The 20,255-nt window shown below is 38.4% G+C and overlaps 4 protein-coding genes across 5 annotated transcripts; 2 read left to right on the top strand and 2 right to left on the bottom strand.

Moving 5' to 3' along the window:
• Nucleotides 1–147: 147 nt before the first annotated feature.
• LOC149658705 (glutathione synthetase-like) lies at nucleotides 148–3,450 on the bottom strand. The gene is made up of 12 exons (XM_089844323.1): nucleotides 3,206–3,450; nucleotides 2,713–2,893; nucleotides 2,566–2,641; nucleotides 2,363–2,505; nucleotides 2,245–2,281; nucleotides 1,863–1,936; nucleotides 1,628–1,789; nucleotides 1,483–1,552; nucleotides 1,213–1,404; nucleotides 728–809; nucleotides 473–662; nucleotides 148–395 (listed from the first exon to the last, which is right to left on the bottom strand). Exons 1-12 carry the CDS (start codon nucleotides 3,288–3,290, stop codon nucleotides 272–274), a joined length of 1,416 nt encoding a protein of 471 aa, XP_089700449.1. The 5' UTR covers nucleotides 3,291–3,450; the 3' UTR covers nucleotides 148–271.
• A 128-nt stretch (nucleotides 3,451–3,578) lies between these two features.
• ppl (glycine cleavage system H protein, mitochondrial) lies at nucleotides 3,579–5,453 on the top strand. Its single transcript, XM_089844332.1, has 5 exons — nucleotides 3,579–3,847; nucleotides 3,915–3,994; nucleotides 4,048–4,111; nucleotides 4,717–4,848; nucleotides 5,051–5,453. Exons 1-5 carry the CDS (start codon nucleotides 3,712–3,714, stop codon nucleotides 5,146–5,148), a joined length of 510 nt encoding a protein of 169 aa, XP_089700458.1. The 5' UTR covers nucleotides 3,579–3,711; the 3' UTR covers nucleotides 5,149–5,453.
• On the bottom strand, nucleotides 5,157–6,581 carry robl (dynein light chain roadblock). The gene is made up of 4 exons (XM_089844333.1): nucleotides 6,425–6,581; nucleotides 6,058–6,133; nucleotides 5,595–5,762; nucleotides 5,157–5,491 (listed from the first exon to the last, which is right to left on the bottom strand). The coding sequence occupies exons 1-4, from the start codon at nucleotides 6,428–6,430 to the stop codon at nucleotides 5,445–5,447; spliced, it is 297 nt and encodes a 98-aa protein (XP_089700459.1). The 5' UTR covers nucleotides 6,431–6,581; the 3' UTR covers nucleotides 5,157–5,444.
• A 628-nt stretch (nucleotides 6,582–7,209) lies between these two features.
• Sf3b3 (splicing factor 3b subunit 3) lies at nucleotides 7,210–20,145 on the top strand. Of its 2 annotated transcripts, none has more exons than XM_089844320.1 (23): nucleotides 7,210–7,417; nucleotides 7,647–7,883; nucleotides 9,720–9,796; nucleotides 9,852–9,945; nucleotides 10,021–10,193; nucleotides 10,272–10,413; nucleotides 11,410–11,522; nucleotides 11,598–11,660; nucleotides 12,889–12,963; nucleotides 13,054–13,157; nucleotides 13,985–14,319; nucleotides 14,388–14,539; nucleotides 15,453–15,608; nucleotides 15,663–15,818; nucleotides 15,900–16,154; nucleotides 16,219–16,548; nucleotides 17,264–17,469; nucleotides 17,530–17,812; nucleotides 18,430–18,642; nucleotides 18,723–18,965; nucleotides 19,057–19,161; nucleotides 19,710–19,805; nucleotides 19,883–20,145. In XM_089844320.1, the coding sequence occupies exons 2-23, from the start codon at nucleotides 7,658–7,660 to the stop codon at nucleotides 19,925–19,927; spliced, it is 3,642 nt and encodes a 1,213-aa protein (XP_089700446.1). In that variant the 5' UTR covers nucleotides 7,210–7,417; nucleotides 7,647–7,657; the 3' UTR covers nucleotides 19,928–20,145. The 2 variants fall into 2 exon arrangements, with proteins under 2 accessions (XP_089700446.1, XP_089700447.1); XM_089844321.1 differs by having other exon boundaries at nucleotides 7,210–7,421.
• The last annotated feature ends 110 nt before the right edge of the window (nucleotides 20,146–20,255 follow it).

Here is a 20,255-nt window from a genome sequence, read left to right as displayed (position 1 = left end):
AAAATTTGACATGCATGGGCCTAGTTCATTTCGGAGGCTCCGGCTAAAGTTAGCTGGCCTGGGTGACGTCACGGGTCATCTCGGAGTTGTTTCAATGTTCATAGAACAGAATTACATAGTTCTCAGAACACAAATTAATGAATGGAATGCAACTCAATGAATTTTATTTACAAAACAATTTGGTATAAATATATAGTGTAATTTTGATTTATTTAATATATTTTTCTTGGCCAGAAGCCAGAAGTAATTGCTTGTACGAAGAAGTACTTAACTAAACCAAATATGGCAAATCCAAGGAGCCGTAGCCAGCCGCCACACCGCCTTCGTTGGTCCCTTGAACTTTAGATCGCAGCATATGTCCCGCTTCGTAATTTTCCCTAATCTTTTCACTATCCCTAAATTACAAAAAAAAAATGAGGATTAAAATTCATGACGTCATTAAGGTAATGTAATCGTAAGTATTACAACCCACCCGATGATAACGCCAAATATTCCCAATTCCGCGAAGACATTTGCTAATACAATGTCCCCCCTCGGTCTCAGTAAGTAATTTGGTGTCGGGGGTGGTTTAATTAACTCCATTAAAATGTAACCCTCTCGTTCCGCGCTCCTACCCATTTTTGACAAGAGATTGACGATATCGTCACCGTAAATGTTGTTTCCTAAATTAGACGAACATTTTTTTTAAGTTTATCGGAATTACTTAAATAAATTTAATATAAGGCACCTCCCCCTTCACGTTGCGGCTTCATGACGTATTTTTCTGGTTCGGACATGGCCAGTTCACTAGCTTTGTCCCCATCCTCGGTCTACATAAAGGAAACATCGCGCTGTTAAAAGACGCGATGTCGCGATGGGCCCACGCGTTGCGAGAGCCCACATGGCCAGGTTCGAGGGGGTAGACGCTCTAGATCTCTGTGTACACCTGAGTTCAAAAGAGTTCAGCTTTGACAGTGCATCGAGTTCAAATCCTTCGGAACTCAGAGTTCAGCTTTGACAGTGCATCGAGTTCAAATCCTTCGGAACTCAGAGTTCAGCTTTGACAGTGCATCGAGTTCAAATCCTTCGGAACTCGGAGTTCAGCTTTGACAGTGCATCGAGTTCAAATCCTTCGGAACTCAGAGTTCAGCTTTGACAGTACATTGAGTTCAAGTCATATTGTACACCCGAGTTCTCAAGTGTCTTCCCCCTCGGCCTGGTTTTAATATTTACCAAATCAAGCGGGTATTGCGCGGCAAATATGGCTCGGATCTTTCGAACATCTTCAGGGTTAGCTATGAACTTTTCTAATACATTGGGCAGAGCTAGTTCTTGTTGGACTTTTTTAGTTCCGGCTAAATGGTAATGAACCGAAGGACACTTAATGGCGCGTGACCTCTCAATCGTAAGTCTAGCGTCCCAAGTCTATACGTCAAGAAAGAAATTCAGTTCAGTTTTTGGCGTAAACTGTTGAAGACTTAAAGGTCTTTCGCTTTAACGTGCCTTTTCACTTCTATACTGATTGGGTACGTATCCAGTTCGAAAGTAAACAACCGCCACCTCAATGGCGCCTCTGAAACAAGTTATTAACAATACCCGTTAATTAATTTCTTATTAAATCGTAGTTGATAGGCGGGATTAAGTATACATAAATAGTCTCTTATTTTCGAGCCTTCCTTCATTCTCAATATCGGCAAAAGTACGCCTAATAACGTTAATATCTGGATTGTGACTGAGCACGTTGTATTCCAATATACGTTGGTCACTAAAGTTGTACGTCACGTCTTCGACTAGAAATAATATAGCGGCCCTAAACAAACAAACAAAGAAACGTAATTATGACGTTAAGTTCTAATACCGCGTATCGTGGGCTATTTCCCTACTTCTTTTCTCCGTAAATTTCCCAAGCGGAAACCATTCCCATAGCGAGTTGCGGCGCGACATTTGGCGCGGGAAACTAGAAATACGCGACGTTTTGTAAGGACAAAGGCACCGAACAATTTTACTATAATAGAGTGCTGTCAGAAGCGCCGGTGTGACGTCACCCATGCTGTTTTCCCATAAAGAAAAAACGGTAACTGTCATGGCCACCCATTGCTAAAGGCAGACTCATGACGTTTAACCTTGGATCTGACAGCACTCTATAGCGTTTGACAGTAGTGACGTGTTAAAAACTGTCATTGCGATACAATTTGATGTTGCAGTGATGGTTTTTCAAAACGAGTTCGTCCCTTACAGACAATTGCGTCAAAGCTCAATACCTACCTTGGATAAATCGATATTTAGGTGTCTTAGAAGGTATCTAAAATAATAATCGTTTTTCTTTAATTTGACTTGAACAAAGTAGGCAGATTATATAAGGGGAGAGACGTTACAATCTTACGCGTATAGGGAATGTAGTCTAGTTATCAAGCCTCCGAAACTGGAAGCGAATGTGTTGATCTCGACCTGCTTAAGGCCGGACACTGTTCCGCGACTGTCAGTGTCTAACATGTAATCCGCTCGAAGCAAACCCAAGCTAACGTCCTGTAAAGATGAGAAAGACAGTAGGCGTGGCGCGAATATTAAGCGTCATGATTTTCATACTTGCGCGACGCCTTCTTCGCGAACTGTCTCGTAAATTTCGAACAACCGTTTAGTGAAGTCGTCACTTTCTATCGTTCTAGGGAAGTAGTTTCAAAAACTATTTGGTCTTTTCCGCCACTTATTTTGAGCCACTTTCCTTCACCCTACCTTTTGAGACATACTTTGAGGAAATCGTAGTCATGGGCAACCTTGTGTATGAGTTGGCTTAAGATGGGCTGAATTTCTTTCGCGTAGTTGAACCATTGTTCGGAGAAAGCGGAGGGTAATAAACAAAATGGACTGAAAGATACCATTTCTTCCTCAAAGTTTCTCGAACCCATGACGAGTCCTAATAATTAAATTAGAAGCTAATTGCGGGTATACCGCGCTTCTTATAGTTTCCCATTTATAGGCTTCCTTTCCCAATGTGTAAATGTGTGTAAATATAAGCTTTTAAATTTCATATAATAATGGATTTTTTTATGGTAAGCACTCGCGTTTAAAAGCAGTTAATTTTAACAAAGAACTATCAGGCTATAAACCATTTCGAAAAAGATGTAGGTTCAGAGAAACCAACAAAATGGCGCCCGGCCGCCATTGGGGTATTCTCCCTCTCGCCAAGATGCCCCCGTGGTTGGCACGCCCCTGTTCATAATCTTACCATTGGAAATAGCGTACTCCTTCGCGTTGTTTACGAATTTATCGAAATTATCGATACTTAGCGGAAGTTTTACGTAGGATTCCATATTAATATGAATTATCTTTAATTGTGTCGTAAAATATTTAAGCTTTTAAATATACAAAACTGTCAGAATTAGATTTCAGCTATGTTGTAGAAAGACTCGCAGAATGCAAAGCAGACAACCGAGACTTATAGCTTTTGGCAAACGTTACATAAATTATAACGTAAAATTTACTAATGAAATCTAAATTAATCAATTAATTTTTATCAAAATGATAAAAAAATCAAATATATAATTAGTTTCCTCGCACCCAAGGGTATTTTTTATTATTAGTATAGTCTCTTAGTTCCTCGCTGGCCATAGTTAAGAGTGGGTGGCGGACCGTGTGCGAAATTACGCCAGACCAACGCAGCGCGAGTGTCCCCGGTTTTGCAGAGGAACTAAGACGTGCCATAAATTAGTTTAAGATAGTTATAATTTAACAATGCAAGCGATTGTGCCAACTGTTCGGAGGAGTATTTTTACGGCGTATCGTACTTATAATTCCCAAAAATTGATCGCGTGTTTATGCCCAGCAGCTAAGCCTAGGCTATTTTCCATATCAGCTTATACACGTGCAGGTATGAATGAAGCCCAGTCAAGGTCATTGGGCTTAAAGGCGTGGGTTTATTAACAGTTTCCCCGCAGGTAGGAAGTTTACCGAAAAACACGAATGGGTTGTAGCGGATGGAAAAAACGCGACTATAGGCATTTCCCAATACGCGCAGGTACAGTATTTATCAACAATACCAGGACTGTAAGCCTAAGAGATTATTTGTAGGAAGCCTTAGGAGATGTAGTTTACGTACAATTGCCTGACATTGGCACTGAGTTTAATCAACATGGTAATATCATGGATAAAGAATGCGCGTGCGGAAATTTGTTTTCACTCTACAGGATAGGCAACTCCCTACCTCGGACACAGCCTATTCTGTATATACTCTGTTACAACATCGGTTGTCAGCACGCGTAAAGCTAGGTCTCTATGTAATGTAGCTTTGTACGTGCTGTCAAGAGACAAAAAACTTTAGGATCTTCGGGATTTAAAGTATCCGCGAGTTTTTTTAGCTGGAGTGCACGGACCTCTAGGCCTTGGTTTCAAATAAGTGTGAAATTGCCTACAGCCTACTACATGCATTTGAAACTAAGGCCTAGAGGTCCGTGCACTCGAGCTAAAAAACTCGCGGATATTTTAAATCCTGAAGATCCTGAAGTTTTTTGTCTCTTGACAGCATGTACAAAGCTACGTTACAGAGAGAAATAGCTTTGCGCGTGCTGACAACCAATATTGTAACAGAGTATATACAGAATAAGCAATCGCTCGAGATAGGGAGTTGCCGATCCTATAGCGTGAAAACAAATTTCCGCACGCGCATTCTTTATCCATGATAATATGGAGAATTAAAGTGGAGAATTAAACGTGGAATTAATATTAAAATATAAAAATTAGACGAATGTGGGGCTGTAGAAAGTGTCAAGGCGGCTAGTGAAATCTATACACCTGTTTCTGGGAAAGTTACTGAAACAAACCTGAAGTTAGAAGATGAACCTGGATTAGTCAACAAATCTTGCTATGATAAAGGTAAATCTTGAGAGTAGAAGAAACCTGGTGGAATTCATAAACGTCGGACGCAACGCAATTTAGTACAGGCAAAGGCAGGGCGTCGTACGCAAAAAGCACGCGGAAGTTTGCGTACGACGCCCTCCTGCCTTTGCCTGTACTAAATTGCGTTGCGTCCGACGTTTATGAATTCCACCTTAAATAACTAACAAGTCAAATTTAGGATGGTTATTCAAAGTGGAATTAACTAAACCGGAAGAGCTTGATCATTTGTTAGACGAAGATGCCTACAATAAGTTTTTGCAATCACTTGACGAATAAAAAAAAAAAAGCATTTTAACCAGTTTTATATCAACACTCTGGGGGTGTTGTTATATTTTTACATTAGGGAATGGTTATGGGCTGTATAAAAATTACATTATTAACCAATGGGTACAAAGCTCAACTATTTACCTAGTCAAAACATAGTTGTGTATAAAATAAATTGGTAAAACAAATCCTGCATTAAAAGTAAAAAAAAAAATGTTACTTATTATTATTATTTTTTTTTTTTTTACTCTTCCAATTGTTGAACCACTCATATTTTTATATTATTTTATAAATAAATTTAACAACAGTTAAACTTCGCTCGGATTTTGTATCACAATTAACGTGAAGTCTTTATCTGAAATGATTTAATTAATTTCAGGTTACTTCATTTGATCGTCGTTGTTGTTGTTTTTTTTTTGTTTTTTTTTTTGGGGTGGGGGGGGGGGTGGGATTGGTACCTGGGGCAATCATGATTTCGTGCTTTTTGGACCTGACTCTGAAAAATGTTAGGTCATCAGTTGGGTCCACGTCGCGTACTGTACTTCTAGCTTTGTCAGTTAATTGACTAATAAGGCTGGCGTAATGCACTGTTGTTGCGTTATCCATTGTGGTTTTGATTGGTATACCTTAAAAAAGCAAATAATGAATTCCGTAAGTATATGGAGCTAACAGTTCTGACCCTGAAACGGCACACCCTTCTATCTCTTACTGGAGTTTCTTCCCCCCCTAACGGTTGGAAACAGTATTCTACACGTAAAAATGCCAACCAGAGGGTGGCTGCGTGACGTCAGACTATCTCTTCCCCCTAGCCAGTTGTTAGCTACCTATTAAGGTGTTTTAATGGTTTTTGTAAGGGTTCCTACGATGGTAGTTCGCGATAACCACGGAAAAACACCCTTAAAAGCTTATTTTATTAATTACCTTCGTTATTGATAACGATAACCCCAACCACACCCTTGTGGCTTTGAATTCTTCTAAGTGTGTCTTCTACTTCAGACTGTAAATAAAATCAATATCAAAATTTTAATTATAATTTTATTGTTCGTGTATGAGCCTTAATTAATGAGTTTTTGAAGGTTAATTAAGAAACTTTTTAATTTTAATAAATATTTTAATGGGTTCCTGACAATCAAAGGCTTAGCCTACTCGCTTATTTTCAGTTTTTTCACTAACTTAAATAATTTAATTTAAAAAAATCTTTGATTATAATTATTTTTAGACATATTACGCGTAATTTAAAAAAAAACGCGGAATATAATTATAATATTAATGAAATTAAAATTCTTACCGCCATTTTTGTGTCAAGTCGAATTAGAAAATTATTTTACGATGGTGATGACCTAGCTCTTGTAGCAGACGACATTAAAAATTAGTATAGACATAGCCCACTTGATCACGCACGCTGGTTGCACGCGCTCTAGAAAGTAGAAACCCCTTCAATCGACCCTAAGAATGAGAATAACATAGGTTCGGTCTAAAATTCAAACCCGTCTGGTTTTAACATGGGCGTCTATGGGAGGGGACCAGTTTTATCAACGTTTTTGACAATATTAGTGCATCTACTGGTTCAAATCTCTTGAATTTTTAATGAGACGTGTATTGAAAGGTTTGATATTATCCTGTAAAATTTAAAGTCTTCAGCTATAATAGTTTTTTTTATAAAAAATAAAAATCATCACATAGTAGAGAAATTGAAGGGGCAAAATTCTCTACTATGTGATGATTTTTATTTTTTATAAAAAAAACTATTATAGCTGAAGACTTTAAATTTTACAGGATAATATCAAACCTTTCAATACACGTCTCATTAAAAATTCAAGAGATTTGAACCAGTAGATGCACTAATATTGTCAAAAACGTTGATAAAACTGGTCCCCTCCCATAGACGCCCATGTTAAAACCAGACGGGTTTGAAAGTTTAGACCGAACCTATGTGACGCGCCGCATTCGCGAGTTAACATGTAAAAAAAATCGTTTGGACAGGCTTCTAGAGCGCGTGCATTGCAGCCAGCGTGATCAAGTGGGCTATGGTATAGAGTAATGATACTTTGTTTGTAGGAGAACCGGGAACAGACGAGGTTTTTAGTGAGGTCTGAGAACAGTTCATATTAAATTTTAAATACAAATATTATTCAGTCAGACTGATGACGACTAGTGTAGTCTGCCACCGGTCCATTGTGGAAAGAAAGCAGGCGACATTTACCGCGTTGGTTACTTAATGTAAAGTTAATTGTGGATTTAAATTAATACAATTTCACTATATTTCAAGGAATTATACTTGGCAAGTAATTAATCATTCTAATTTGTACTTGACATATCTTTTTACATTCATATTTTGGGGGTGGTATGGTTTACTCTCTTTTAATACTAAGCCTTGGCCATTAGATTACACTGTTTTAGTGTTTTACACATGAATGATTATGATTCTAAAGGCCTACGTTTTATTGTTTGATTTGAAACAATCATTAGTGCATTATTAATGACAAGCTTTTTATTTTTCTTTATTAAAGGTTAAGCAAAAATGTTTCTGTACAACTTGACCCTCCAGAGGGCTACAGGCATTACCCATGCAGTTCATGGAAACTTTTCAGGGACCAAGCAACAAGAAATGGCTGTTTCCAGGGGCAAAATATTGGAGCTACTACGTCCAGACCCAAACACTGGCAAAATTCAAACTCTGCTCACAGTAGAGATATTTGGAGTTATAAGATCTATGATGGGTTTCAGATTGACTGGTGGTTCCAAAGGTAGGCAATAGTGATTCTAGTGTCCAACTTGGAAAACTCAGGGAAATAAATAGTTGAAAAAAACTCAGGGAAATAAATAGTTCACAAAAATCTCAGGGAAATGTGTGAGTAGGTTTTCAAACAGGGGCAGAGTAATTAAGAAAAATGGTCATAAACATCCCCTTTGTAGTGACTCAAAGATTTGAAAATTGTATTATGGCGCCATCTATATAAACATATTGGAACTAAAGTTATTAATTAAAAAATTCATACCTTCAAAGTTAAAATATCACAATTGATTTTGACTAATTAGGTTCTCTTTCAATTAGTGTAATTAAATTGTAGTTTTAAAACTTCATATAATCAAAGAGAATATAGGGGAGGAGTTGAAGCTCCCCCGCTCCACAAGGCTAAATTACATTGTTGCCCCTAAATTATACTAGTGGTAGGAGGGAGTTTCCGGCTCAGTCGCGCCACCTACGATACCATTTAATGTCTCTAACGGAAATGCCTCGGTACTGCGCATCCCTCCCCTATATTCTCTTTTATATAATATTGGAGCCTGCGTTGTATAGATGTCGCTTTAATCGACCCCTGTCCATAGATTAACTGGTTTTTTTGAAATACAACTTTGAATTTAAAAGATACTATATCAGAAAGAGGGAAGCCCTTTGAGAATGTTTTAGTCCTATTTCTCCCCTTTCCAAAGATAATAAATCACTGGGATTAGGACAAACAGGGGCCGAGTAATTAAGCAAAACGTAACCAAACAACCCCCTCCATAGGAATAGCATTACACTAAACTTTGGAGGCTCATAACTCTGCTTCTACTAGAGATATGGGGATCTCCTTTGAGTATGTTATAGTCCAAGTTGTCCCCCATCCAACCATACTAAAAACTTAGGGCTACGACAAACTAGGGCCGAGTAATTAAGCAAAACGTAAACAAACAACCCCCTCCATAGGAATAGCATTACACTAAACTTTGGAGGCTCGTAACTCTGGTTATATTAGAGGTACGGGGATGTCCTTTGAGTATGTTATAGTCCAATTTGCCCCCCGTCCAACCATTCTAAAAACTTAGGGCTATGACAAACAGGGGCCGAGTAATTAAGCAAAATGTTCGTCAACTTACGGTATCGTCTCACTTATTGTTATTATGTTACTTATGATTTTTAACACTGAACTTTGGAGGCCCATAACTCTTGTTCTACTAGAGCTATATGAATATAGCCTTTGAATATGTTCTAGTCCTTTTTGCTCCCCATACAGGGATACTTTAAACTTGGGGCTACGTCAATATATTCGTCCACTTATGTTAGTGTCTCACTTATTGTTATTAGTTTACTTTTGATTTTTAACAATAAACTTTGGAGGCTCGTAACTCTGGTTCTATTAGAGATAGAAGGATGTCCTTAGAGTATGTTATAGTCCTATTTATCCCTCATCTAACCATACTAAAAAGTGACGGCTGCGACAAACAGGGGCCGAGTAATTAAGCAAAACGTAAACAAATATACTCCTCTCAATAGAAGTAGCGTTACACCCAACTTTGGAGGCTCATAACTCTGGTTCCACTAGAGATATGGGGATGCCCTATGAGTATGTTATTGTCCTATTTACCCCCATCCAACCATGTTAAAAACTTGGGACTACGTCAAACAGGGGCTGAGTAATTAAAGAAAATGTTCCGTAACATTTCCTCCGCAGGATACTCCACATATGGAAAACTCGGGGGAATATATGGGAAAAACTCGGGGGAATATATGGGAAAAACTCGGGGGAATATATGGGAAAAACTCGGGGGAATTTGTTTTCTAAAAGTTGTATGAACCATCTGTATGTCTGTATTTCTAGATTACTTGGTTGTTGGTTCAGACTCTGGTAGAATAGTCATTCTGGAGTACAATCCAACGAAGAACTACTTTGAAAAGGTTAATGTTTCGCTTTTCATTTGAAATAAGTTTTAGGTACTAATATTAAGTTTAGATTCATCAAGAAACATTTGGTAAAAGTGGATGTCGACGAATTGTTCCTGGACAGTATCTGGCGATTGATCCAAAGGGTCGAGCCGTAATGGTTGGTAAGTATCCTCCTTATCACGTAGTTTGGGTGGTTCTTTTCCAAGGTTTAGTTAAGAGTGATAGTCCGTTTACAGGGGCTGTGGAGAAGCAAAAGCTAGTTTACATTCTGAACAGAGACGCGGCTGCTAGGTTGACCATCTCTTCACCCCTCGAAGCCCATAAGTCTAATACGTTAGTTTATCATATGGTTGGAGTAGATGTTGGATTTGAAAACCCAATGTTTGCTTGTCTGGAAATGGACTATGAAGTGAGTTTTGTGGCTGGCAATCTTTTCCGATCAAGTTTTCCAATCGACTTATTTATACGCTTTCCGCTATATTTGTAGGAAGCCGATACTGATCCTACCGGTGAAGCGGTTCAAAGTACGCAGCAAACTCTAACCTTCTACGAATTGGACTTGGGCTTGAATCACGTTGTGAGGAAATATAGCGAACCTTTAGAAGAGCACGGAAACTTTCTAATTTCAGGTATGATTCTTTGGTCTATACCGAGGGGTCCGTCATTGCCAAAAAATCCCGTACGCTCTGGGAAAAATCCAAAATTCCAGTGAAAATACAAAGGATTTTGTATTTTTTGAAAAATCCGAAGATCTTTCAAAAGTTTCAAAATATATAAAATTATGTAAAAAATCCAAAAATCCACCGAAAATCCAGAAAAAAAATCCAAAAATCCACCGAAAATCCAGAAAAAAATCCAAAAATACCGAAAATTTTTTAGAAATCCAAAATAACATGTTAAATCCGGGAGTGTGTTCGAATTTTTTTAGAAATCCAAAATTTTGTGAAAATCCACAAAAAAATCCAAAATTTTGTGAAAATCCACAAAAATCCAAAATTTTCAAATTCACAAATCCAGGAAGACGATAAAAATTACGGTTAAAAATGCAAAATCCTAAAAAAAATACGAAATCCCAAAACAAATTACGAAATCAATCCCAAAACAAATTACGAAATCCCGAAAAAATACAAAATCTCCGAAAAAATACAAAATCTCCGAAAAAATACAAAATCTCCGAAAAAATACAAAATCTCCGAAAAAATACAAAATCTCCGAAAAAATACAAAATCTCCGAAAAAATACAAAATCTCCGAAAAAATACAAAATCTCCGAAAAAATACAAAATCCCGAAAAAAAATACAAAATCCCGAAAAAATACAAAATCCTGAAAAAAAAAAATACAAAATCCCGAGAAAAAAATACGAAATTCCATGAAAAAATTCAAAAATACAACGGTTTTTTTGAAAATCCTACGGGATTTTGGATTTTTATAAAAAAATTGACAAATCCATATAAATAAAAAAAAATACGTAAAAATCCGAGGGATTTAAAAATCCCGTACGTTTTTTTTTTCGAATGACGGACCGCTCGGTCTATACTGTTCGGTTTATTTTGACAATTTTCGATAAAGTTTCCAAGTATAACTCGATAAAGTTAACAATAATTTATTCACGCTCTTGTTTTAGTACCTGGTGGTAGTGATGGGCCGAGTGGAGTTTTAATTTGCTCTGAAAATTACATCACTTATAAGAATTTTGGTGATCAACCTGATATTCGATGCCCGATTCCCAGAAGAAGGGTAATTATTTTATTTACTAATTATTCTTATTTAAAAATGAACTAATTATAGTTCAAGCTGACTTTATATTTTTAGAATGATTTGGATGACCCCGAAAGAGGCATGATCTTTGTATGTAGTGCCACTCATAAAACAAAGGTAAGCCAAGCAGTGGTGTGCGAGTCTCGTTTTTTTTCGGTTTCGAGCCGAGCCGAGTCTGAGTATAAAAAAAATTTCTTATCGAGTATCGAGCCGAGTATTGAAAAGTCTTTCGAGTATCGAGTATTTAGATTAGGCCAAATTTTAGTTTCGAGTATTTATCGAGTCCCAAAATATTTACTTGTCAAGTATTTATCGAGTAAATTTCTTAACTTTCTATTCTAGAAAATAACACTTACGTTCGAACACTAATTACGTAATACTTAACAAGTTTATAAGATTGTTAATTTGTTAGTGATCAATTAAACTTTAAACAGGTGGTTATTTTAAAAACAAATGCTCACTTTTCAAAAGGAAATTCACTTTATAGAGCTATCTCAGTTGTAGCGTCAGTGCCTTGGTTAAACGTCACAAGGCTTAGGTGTGGCAGTGGGCGACCATGTTTGGTACCGCTTTGCTTCTATGGGATGGGCAAATAGCATGGCTGACGTCAAACTAAGACTTCTGAGATAGCTCAGGGAGCCCACCGGTCCTATAATTCCTATATTTTTGAACCAGTCCTATGTTATCCCATAATTTCATGAAAGGTCCTATAATATCCTATATTTTTGACTTAGTCGAAGTTTTCGTATATATTTTAGCATCAAATTTATCAAAATTTAGCTTTTTTTATCGAGATCACATTTGAATAGACACCGAAATTGCGGAGCTCGCTTAGGATTTTTTATATATTATATTATATTATATTATATTTTAATTAAGTTCTTCTGAGTTTTCAAAGGAAAATCCAATTTGTTATTTTTCATTTTTTGAGATTTTTCTACATAGTTTAAGCCCCAAAATTGTATTATATATGAGCATTTTTAGTCCTATATTTTCCTATAAAAACACATTTTTTCTCTCCTATAAAATCCTATAATTCCGGAAAAAAAATCCTATTTTTCCTATAAGGAATTTAAATTTAAGAGTGGGCTCCCTGAATTAGCTCTATTCATTATCAAGGAATATTTTTTAGCGAACATCGTCTGCTAAAGTTATAAGCCTTGGATTCGAGTATTTATCGAGTATTTAAGGAGCTGAAAAGCTACTCGAAACTTTTTCATTATATTGTTATCGAACTTAACGAGTACTCGCACACCACTGAAGCCAAGTCTTATTTAATATTTATTCATTCAAATTACAATTTATCAGTACAAATAATTTTATTAACATTTTATTCCCCGCACAGTCAATGTTTTTCTTTTTAACCCAAACCGAACAAGGAGATATTTTTAAAATAACTTTAGAAACTGACGAAGATATGGTAAAAAGATTTTTCTAAAGCCCCCCCCCCTCTCGTCACCCAATACCAATAATGCTTTTATTTGCCCCTCCCTTTTACTAAACATAATAGGTCACGGAAATAAAACTCAAGTACTTTGACACGGTTCCAGTTTCCTCTTCCATGTGCGTCCTAAAGACTGGATTTCTCTTTGTGGCCTCGGAATTTGGAAACCAGTAAGTACTTAAACTAGTCAACGTGTTAAGGGAGCCAACATACATTAGTTGTAGCAGAAGTATATAATACTTCTCTTCGAGAGAAGTGTACAAGCACAAAGCTGCGCGGGTGAGTGTAAAGTCACTCTTCCCAACATCAGAACACTTAGAGCAAGGTTACTAAACCGAATCACATACACGATAAATAGTTCCCTCATCATTACTCTATTAGCGTTTAAATATTTGGCAAGACGCATGCGCTTGTGGATTTTTGTCCCACGTCAAGACGACATCCCACGTTTGTGGGATGATTGCTGGGGATTTAGTGCCAAACAATTATTGAACTCACCTTATGGTGCGATGCCCATTTGAACTTAGTTTGATGAGCGGGAAAGCAAACTAAAAGGTGAACACTGAGCCTGGGAAGAATGACGTTACATAACTAAAGCATTAAGAGGATACAGAGTGTCATCCTTCTTCTATTATCCCCTTCCCCTTCTGATAGTAGTCGTAGCTATCTTAGATTTTTGGTGACGTCATATGGCGGATATCTTGGATTCGTTTCTATCCGTCAAGATCAGCGAACAATATTTGTTGTCGATTGTATACGCCTGTAATATAATTGTTAAGAGAATTATTGTAATGTCGGTTATGGAAAATGTAGTTTACTGTGTAGTGGCCGTGGTGAAGCTGGTGCGTCATGTCCGCCGCATTGACGGATGCCAGGGGGTTTAACCTTGTTAGAGCGCGTTACCGTAGAATGTTTTGCGCTGGGAAATTTCTCTAAGTTAAAACGCGACAACAACAAGTTCAATCAAAAAAACAATCGCGTTTTAACTCCTTTATAGTTGTTTGTACCAAATCGCCCATCTTGGTGATGACGACGACGAGCCCGAATTCAGTAGCGCCATGCCATTAGAGGAAGGTGACACTTTTTTCTTCGCTCCCCGACCTTTGAAGAATCTGGTCCTGGTCGACGAGTTGGAATCCCTTTCCCCCATCATGCATTGTCAGATTGCTGATTTGGCCAACGAAGATACTCCTCAACTCTACGTGGCTTGCGGCCGAGGTCCTAGGTCATCCATGAGAGTTTTAAGACACGGTCTGGAAGTCTCTGAAATGGCCGTTTCGGAACTTCCTGGTAATCCGAACGCGGTATGGACTGTCAAGAAGAAGTGCGATGGTACGTTAGTTTAATTCTTTACTTTTGTAGCCTCTCGATGTTTATATCCCTTGATAATCAATCGTTAGATGACTTTGACGCGTACATCATCGTCTCTTTCGTAAACGCTACCTTGGTACTTTCTATTGGCGAGACTGTTGAAGAAGTGACAGATTCGGGTTTTTTGGGTACAACGCCAACTTTGTCTTGCGCGCAGATTGGTGACGAAGCTCTTGTACAAGTAAGTTATTGCAGAAGTATATAATACTTCTCTTCGAGAGAAGTGTACAAGCACAAAGCTGGGTAAGTGTAACGTCACTCTTCCCAACATCCCTCATCATTACTTAGAGCAAGGTTACTAAACCGAATCACATACACGATAAATAGTTCCCTCATCATTACTTAGAGCAAGGTTACTGAACCGAATCACCTACAGGATAAATAGTCCCCTCATCATTACTTAGAGCAAGGTTACTAAACCGAATCACATGCGCGATAAATAGTTCCCTCATCATTTCTTAGAGCAAGGTTACTAAACCGAATCACCAACACGATAAATAGTTCCCTCATCATTACTTAGAGCAAGGTTACTGAACCGAATCACCTACAGGATAAATAGTCCCCTCATCATTACTTAGAGCAAGGTTACTAAACCGAATCACATACACGATAAATAGTCCACTCATCATTTCTTAGAGCAAGGTTACTAAACCGAATCACATACACGATAAATAGTTCCCTCATCATTACTTAGAGCAAGGTTACTAAACCGAATCACATGCGCGATAAATAGTTCCCTCATCATTACTCTATTAGCGTTTAAATATTTGGCAAGACGCATGCATGCGCTTGTGGATTTTTGTCCCACGTCAAGACAATCAAGGTTTGTGGGATGATTGCTGGGGATTTAGTGCCAAACAAATATAGAATTCACCTTACGGTGCGATGCCCATTTGAACTTAGTTTGATGAGCGGGAAAGCAAACTAAAAGGTGAACACTGAGCCTGGGAAGAATGACGTTACATAACTAAAGCATTAAGAGGATACAGAGTGCCATCCTTCTTCTATTATCCCCTTCTGGTTATTGGCATTGACCTATGCGTAGGCCTATTTTAGAAGTTACGCTTATAAAATGCGCGCGCGCGTATTCTCAGGTCTACCCTGAAGGTATTCGTCATATCAGGGCGGATAAAAGGGTGAACGAATGGAGAACGCCCGGCAAGAAAATTATCGTCAAGTGCGCGGTTAATCAGCGTCAAGTCGTAATTGCCCTAACTGGCGGGGAACTGGTCTATTTTGAAATGGATCCCGTAAGTTTTAAACATTAATATTTGGGGCTACATATAATCTAATGGTTACGTTAGACTGGTCAACTGAACGAATACACTGATCGTAAAGAGATGTCTTCCGACGTTATTTGCATGGCCTTAGCCAGCGTGCCAAGTGGAGAACAAAGATCGCGTTTCTTGGCTGTCGGTCTCTCTGACAATACAGTCAGGGTCATTTCCCTTGACCCTTCCGTGAGTAGCCAGTCGTTTTACCCGAATCTACCGTAGATTTTTCTCTAATACATTTTATACCGAAAACATTGTATACCAAAGGACTGTCTTTCACCCTTGAGTATGCAAGCCCTTCCAGCTACACCGGAATCATTATGCATTGTTGAAATGGGTGGCCAAGAAGTTGGTGACGGAAGAAGTCAAGGAATACTATATTTAAACATTGGTCTTCAAAATGGTGTACTTTTAAGAACAGTACTGGATCAAGTAACGGGTGATCTATCCGACACTAGAACTCGATATTTGGGTTCTCGAGCTGTCAAATTGTTCAAAGTCAAAATGCAAGGGAATGACGCGGTAATCAACACGTTGACATCATCGGTGACAAACCGTTTATCGCAAATATCTTTTCTCTTGATAGGTTTTAGCCATGTCCAGTCGTTCCTGGCTCAGCTACTACTATCAAAACAGATTCCATTTGACGCCCTTATCGTACGAAACGTTGGAATACGCGTCGGGATTCTCGTCGGAACAGTGTCCCGAAGGAATTGTAGCCATTTCCGCCAATACATTAAGAATTTTGGCTTTGGAAAAACTGGGCGCCGTTTTTAATCAAATATCAACTCCCTTGGAATATACGCCAAGGAAATTTGTTATCCATCCCGAAACGGGTTACTTGGTCATCATCGAAACTGACCATAACGCCTACACTGAGAAAATTAAGCAACAAAGGAAACAACAGATGGCCGAGGTAAGTACTTGAAGAGACGTTAGTTTCGTTTCGTTTTCGGGTCATGGTCCCTTACTTATCTCATGGATTAACTAACGCTAGGGATTGTTCACTATCCGTGTTTCCCATGTAATGCTATCGCCAACTACATGTTCCGAATTATTCCTTGATTCCCCCTCTTCATTCCCCCAATTTATTGGACCAAAACGGATGTAGATATAGCGCCATCTCTCGGCAAAATAAATCGTTTTGCCCAATTTAGTTAGGCAGGATTTCAATTTTGACGTCATAGGACACGTGATATTTTTGTCCAATTTTCTTATAACTTCCTGTTAGGGATAGTAGCTGCTGCTAGGGGGCGTTTGGAACATGCACGCTTTATCTTTTCGGGGGAACGAAGTTAACGAACTATCCCTAGGGTTAGTTAATCCATGCTTATCTCGTATAAACAGGGTTCGTACGGAACCTGGATAACCTGGATAAGTCAGGGATATGAAAATTGGGGGAAAAGTCAGGGGTTTAAAAGGTTTTCCTAAAAAGTCAGGGATATGTCAGGGATTTGGTTTGGCACATCAAACCATGCTAAATTATGAGAGAGGTGTGATGAAGTGGGCTCTGGTAAACACGTACTTAAAATGGTCAGGGATATTGCCAAAATTTGGTCAGGGATAACCTGGAAAAGTCAGGGATTTTCTATGTAAAATTTTCGTACGAACCCTGATAAATGAATGATTAGGAAATGGTCGAAGCCGCCGGCGAAGACGAGCAAGAACTGGCGGCTGAAATGGCCGCCGCCTTTTTAAGCGAAAATTTACCCGAGAATGCTTTTGGAGCTCCGAAAGCCGGTACTGGAATGTGGGCTTCCGTTATAAGAGTGATGGATCCCATTGATGGAAAAACTATCTTTAAACTACCTTTGGAACAAAATGAAGGCGCCTTCAGGTAGCACTTTGAATGTCATGACGCTGCGATACACTATTTCATGAACTCAAATCTTTGCAGTATATGTATGGTGAAATTTATGGCTCACTCGGACGAATGGTTTTTGTTAGTCGGAGTTGGCAAAGACTTGATTCTATGTCCAAGACAGGTGACGGGGGGTGCCGTACACACCTACAGATTTGTCAATGAAGGTCGCGAACTGGAATTAGTCCACGTCACACCGACCGAAGACGTTCCCGGTGCTTTATGTCCTTTCCAAGGAAGGGTTCTCATTAGTGTCGGACGAATTCTGAGAATATACGACTTTGGGAAAAAGAAACTTCTAAGGAAATGCGAAAACAAGGTAAGTTCTTGACCGCCCGCGCTCCAGTCAGTACCGCCCCAGTTGTTGATTTACAACGGAGCCTCCGAAATGAACTAGGCCCATGCGTATGGCGAAGCGAGAATATTTTTTTAACTAATTTAGTTCGCCGTGTTTTCCCGCTTGGGGGCGCTTATATTACCGTAAAATAAACAAAGTTCAACCCCGTGACCCTGTCGACTGCTTAAGTATTTGGGCCAAGGTCGCGGATTCTAAGTATACGTTTTTATTACTCTTACTGAATTATTTTAATTGAAGTAATTTATTTTGTTGTCATCAATACAATCTAACCGAAAGATTCAATAAAAAGTGAATAGCCCCAAAAACATTTACGTTAATTTTAGGATGAAACTTTTCTCTATCATAAAACTTTTATGACTGACCCCTAAAATATTAACGATAATTTAAGGAAGACCCCTGTCACAACGGTAATATAAGCGCCATCTAGTACACATATATGGTGAAAATATTTTCCTTAACAAACTGGATATTTCCCCATATAAAATTTGACATGCATGGGCCTAGTTCATCCCGGAGGCTCCGTTTACAAAAAGGTTGACGCGTATCATTATATATGTCTCTGTAATATCTTTTATTAGCATTTAGCAAATTACATTGTTACAATTCACGCTCTGGGGAACCGGGTGATGGTCAGTGACGTCCAAGAAAGCTTTTTCTTTTTGCGTTACAAACGACAAGAAAATCACCTTCTGATATTTGCCGATGATAGTAATCCCAGATGGATAACGGCGGCGTGCCTTCTTGATTTTGACACCATCGCCGGTGCTGATAAGTTTGGCAACATTTCAGTTGTAAGTATATCTTTATAATTTATATTCCTTCACTGAATTATATAAATATGACAATTCCATCAATGTCTCGTTTCGGGTAGATTCGCCTACCGTCAATGATAAATGACGAAGTTGACGAAGACCCAACTGGCGTTAAAGCCTTATGGGACCGAGGTTGGCTGGGAGGTTCCTCGCAAAAAGCGGAAGTAGTTGCCAATTTTCATATCGGAGAAGTCATTTTATCCCTGCAAAAAGCAACACTCATTCCTGGCGGTTCCGAATCCTTAGTTTATACCACAGTTTCTGGTTCTGTCGGAGTAATGGTTCCATTCACGTCTCACGAAGTAAGTTCATCACGTTCATATCGCGAGTTCAATCTTCTTAGTGTGATACGGAATAAGAAATAATAATAATAATCGGCCGACGCGTATTTAGGATCACGATTTCTTTCAACACTTGGAAATGCACGTTAGATCGGAAAATCCGCCACTCTGTGGCAGGGAACATCTTTCTTACCGCTCCTATTATTTCCCAGTGAAGGTTCGTACACATATCTCTCCGAATGATTTAAGCAGTGGTGTGCGAGTCCCGTTTTTTCGGTTTCGAGCCGAGTCCTAGTATCGAAACTAATTTCTTATCGAGTATCGAGCCGAGTCTCAAAAACTCTTTCGAGTATCGAGTATTTAGATAGGTCAAATTTTGGTTCTTTCGAGTAATTATCGAGTCTCAAATATTGACTTGTTGAGTAGTAATTTTGTAAATTTCTTGAAAATAACGTAACGAAGATGTTCAAGTATCTAATATCGAACTAGTTCAAAAAGATTGTTAGTGATCAATTAAACATTGAACAGATGATTTTCAAAATAAATGCTCATGAGCTAATCATCTGCTATAATTATGAGCCTCGTATTCGAGTATTTGTCGAGTATTTAAGATGTTAAAAAGCTACTCGAATCTTTCTCGAGTATCTCAATGTGTTGTTATCGAGTATCGAATCGAGTACTCGGCTCGATACTCGAACCGAGTACTCGCACACCCCTGGATTTAAGCCTTATTCAATCTTCTAACTTACACTCTTCTAACTTAAGAATGTTATTGACGGGGATTTGTGCGAACAATTCAATTCTCTCGAACCGACAAAGCAAAAGAGTATAGCCGAGGACCTTGACAGAAACCCTAGCGAGGTATGTATTTTACTATTCGCCCAGTCAAAATTCTCATACCTTAAGAGTGTTTTTTGTAATTATTATTATTATTATAGGTTTCTAAGAAACTCGAGGATATTCGTACTCGTTACGCGTTTTAGACAACATCATTTTCCCCGTCGTCATCTTACTTGTAAATACTAGCGCCTTCAGTGAAATCGGCACACCATCAAAATGGCGGCTGAACTATAAACGCTTTGTTTTTTTAATATTTAGTTAGAAAAACAGTTTTGTTCCGCCTACATTCAAAAAAAAAAAAAAAACCCATTCACGAAATTGTCATGCCCATATTTTTTACATTAAACATCATTTCAAATCAGTTCTAGCTATTTTGGTTCAGTATCTCCATAGAGTGCTGTCAGTTGTGACGTCAGATCCAAGGTTAAACGTCACAAGTCTGCCTTTAGCAATGGGCGGCCATGACAGTTA

Source organism: Phalangium opilio, unplaced genomic scaffold, assembly GCF_054372755.1.
Source record: "Phalangium opilio isolate 3A_F unplaced genomic scaffold, DU_Popi_V2 ptg000075l_1, whole genome shotgun sequence".
Classification (NCBI taxonomy): Eukaryota; Metazoa; Arthropoda; class Arachnida; order Opiliones; family Phalangiidae; genus Phalangium; species Phalangium opilio.
The sequence above is the reverse complement of the archived record's forward strand: the minus strand, read 5'-3'. Positions and strand labels throughout refer to the sequence as shown.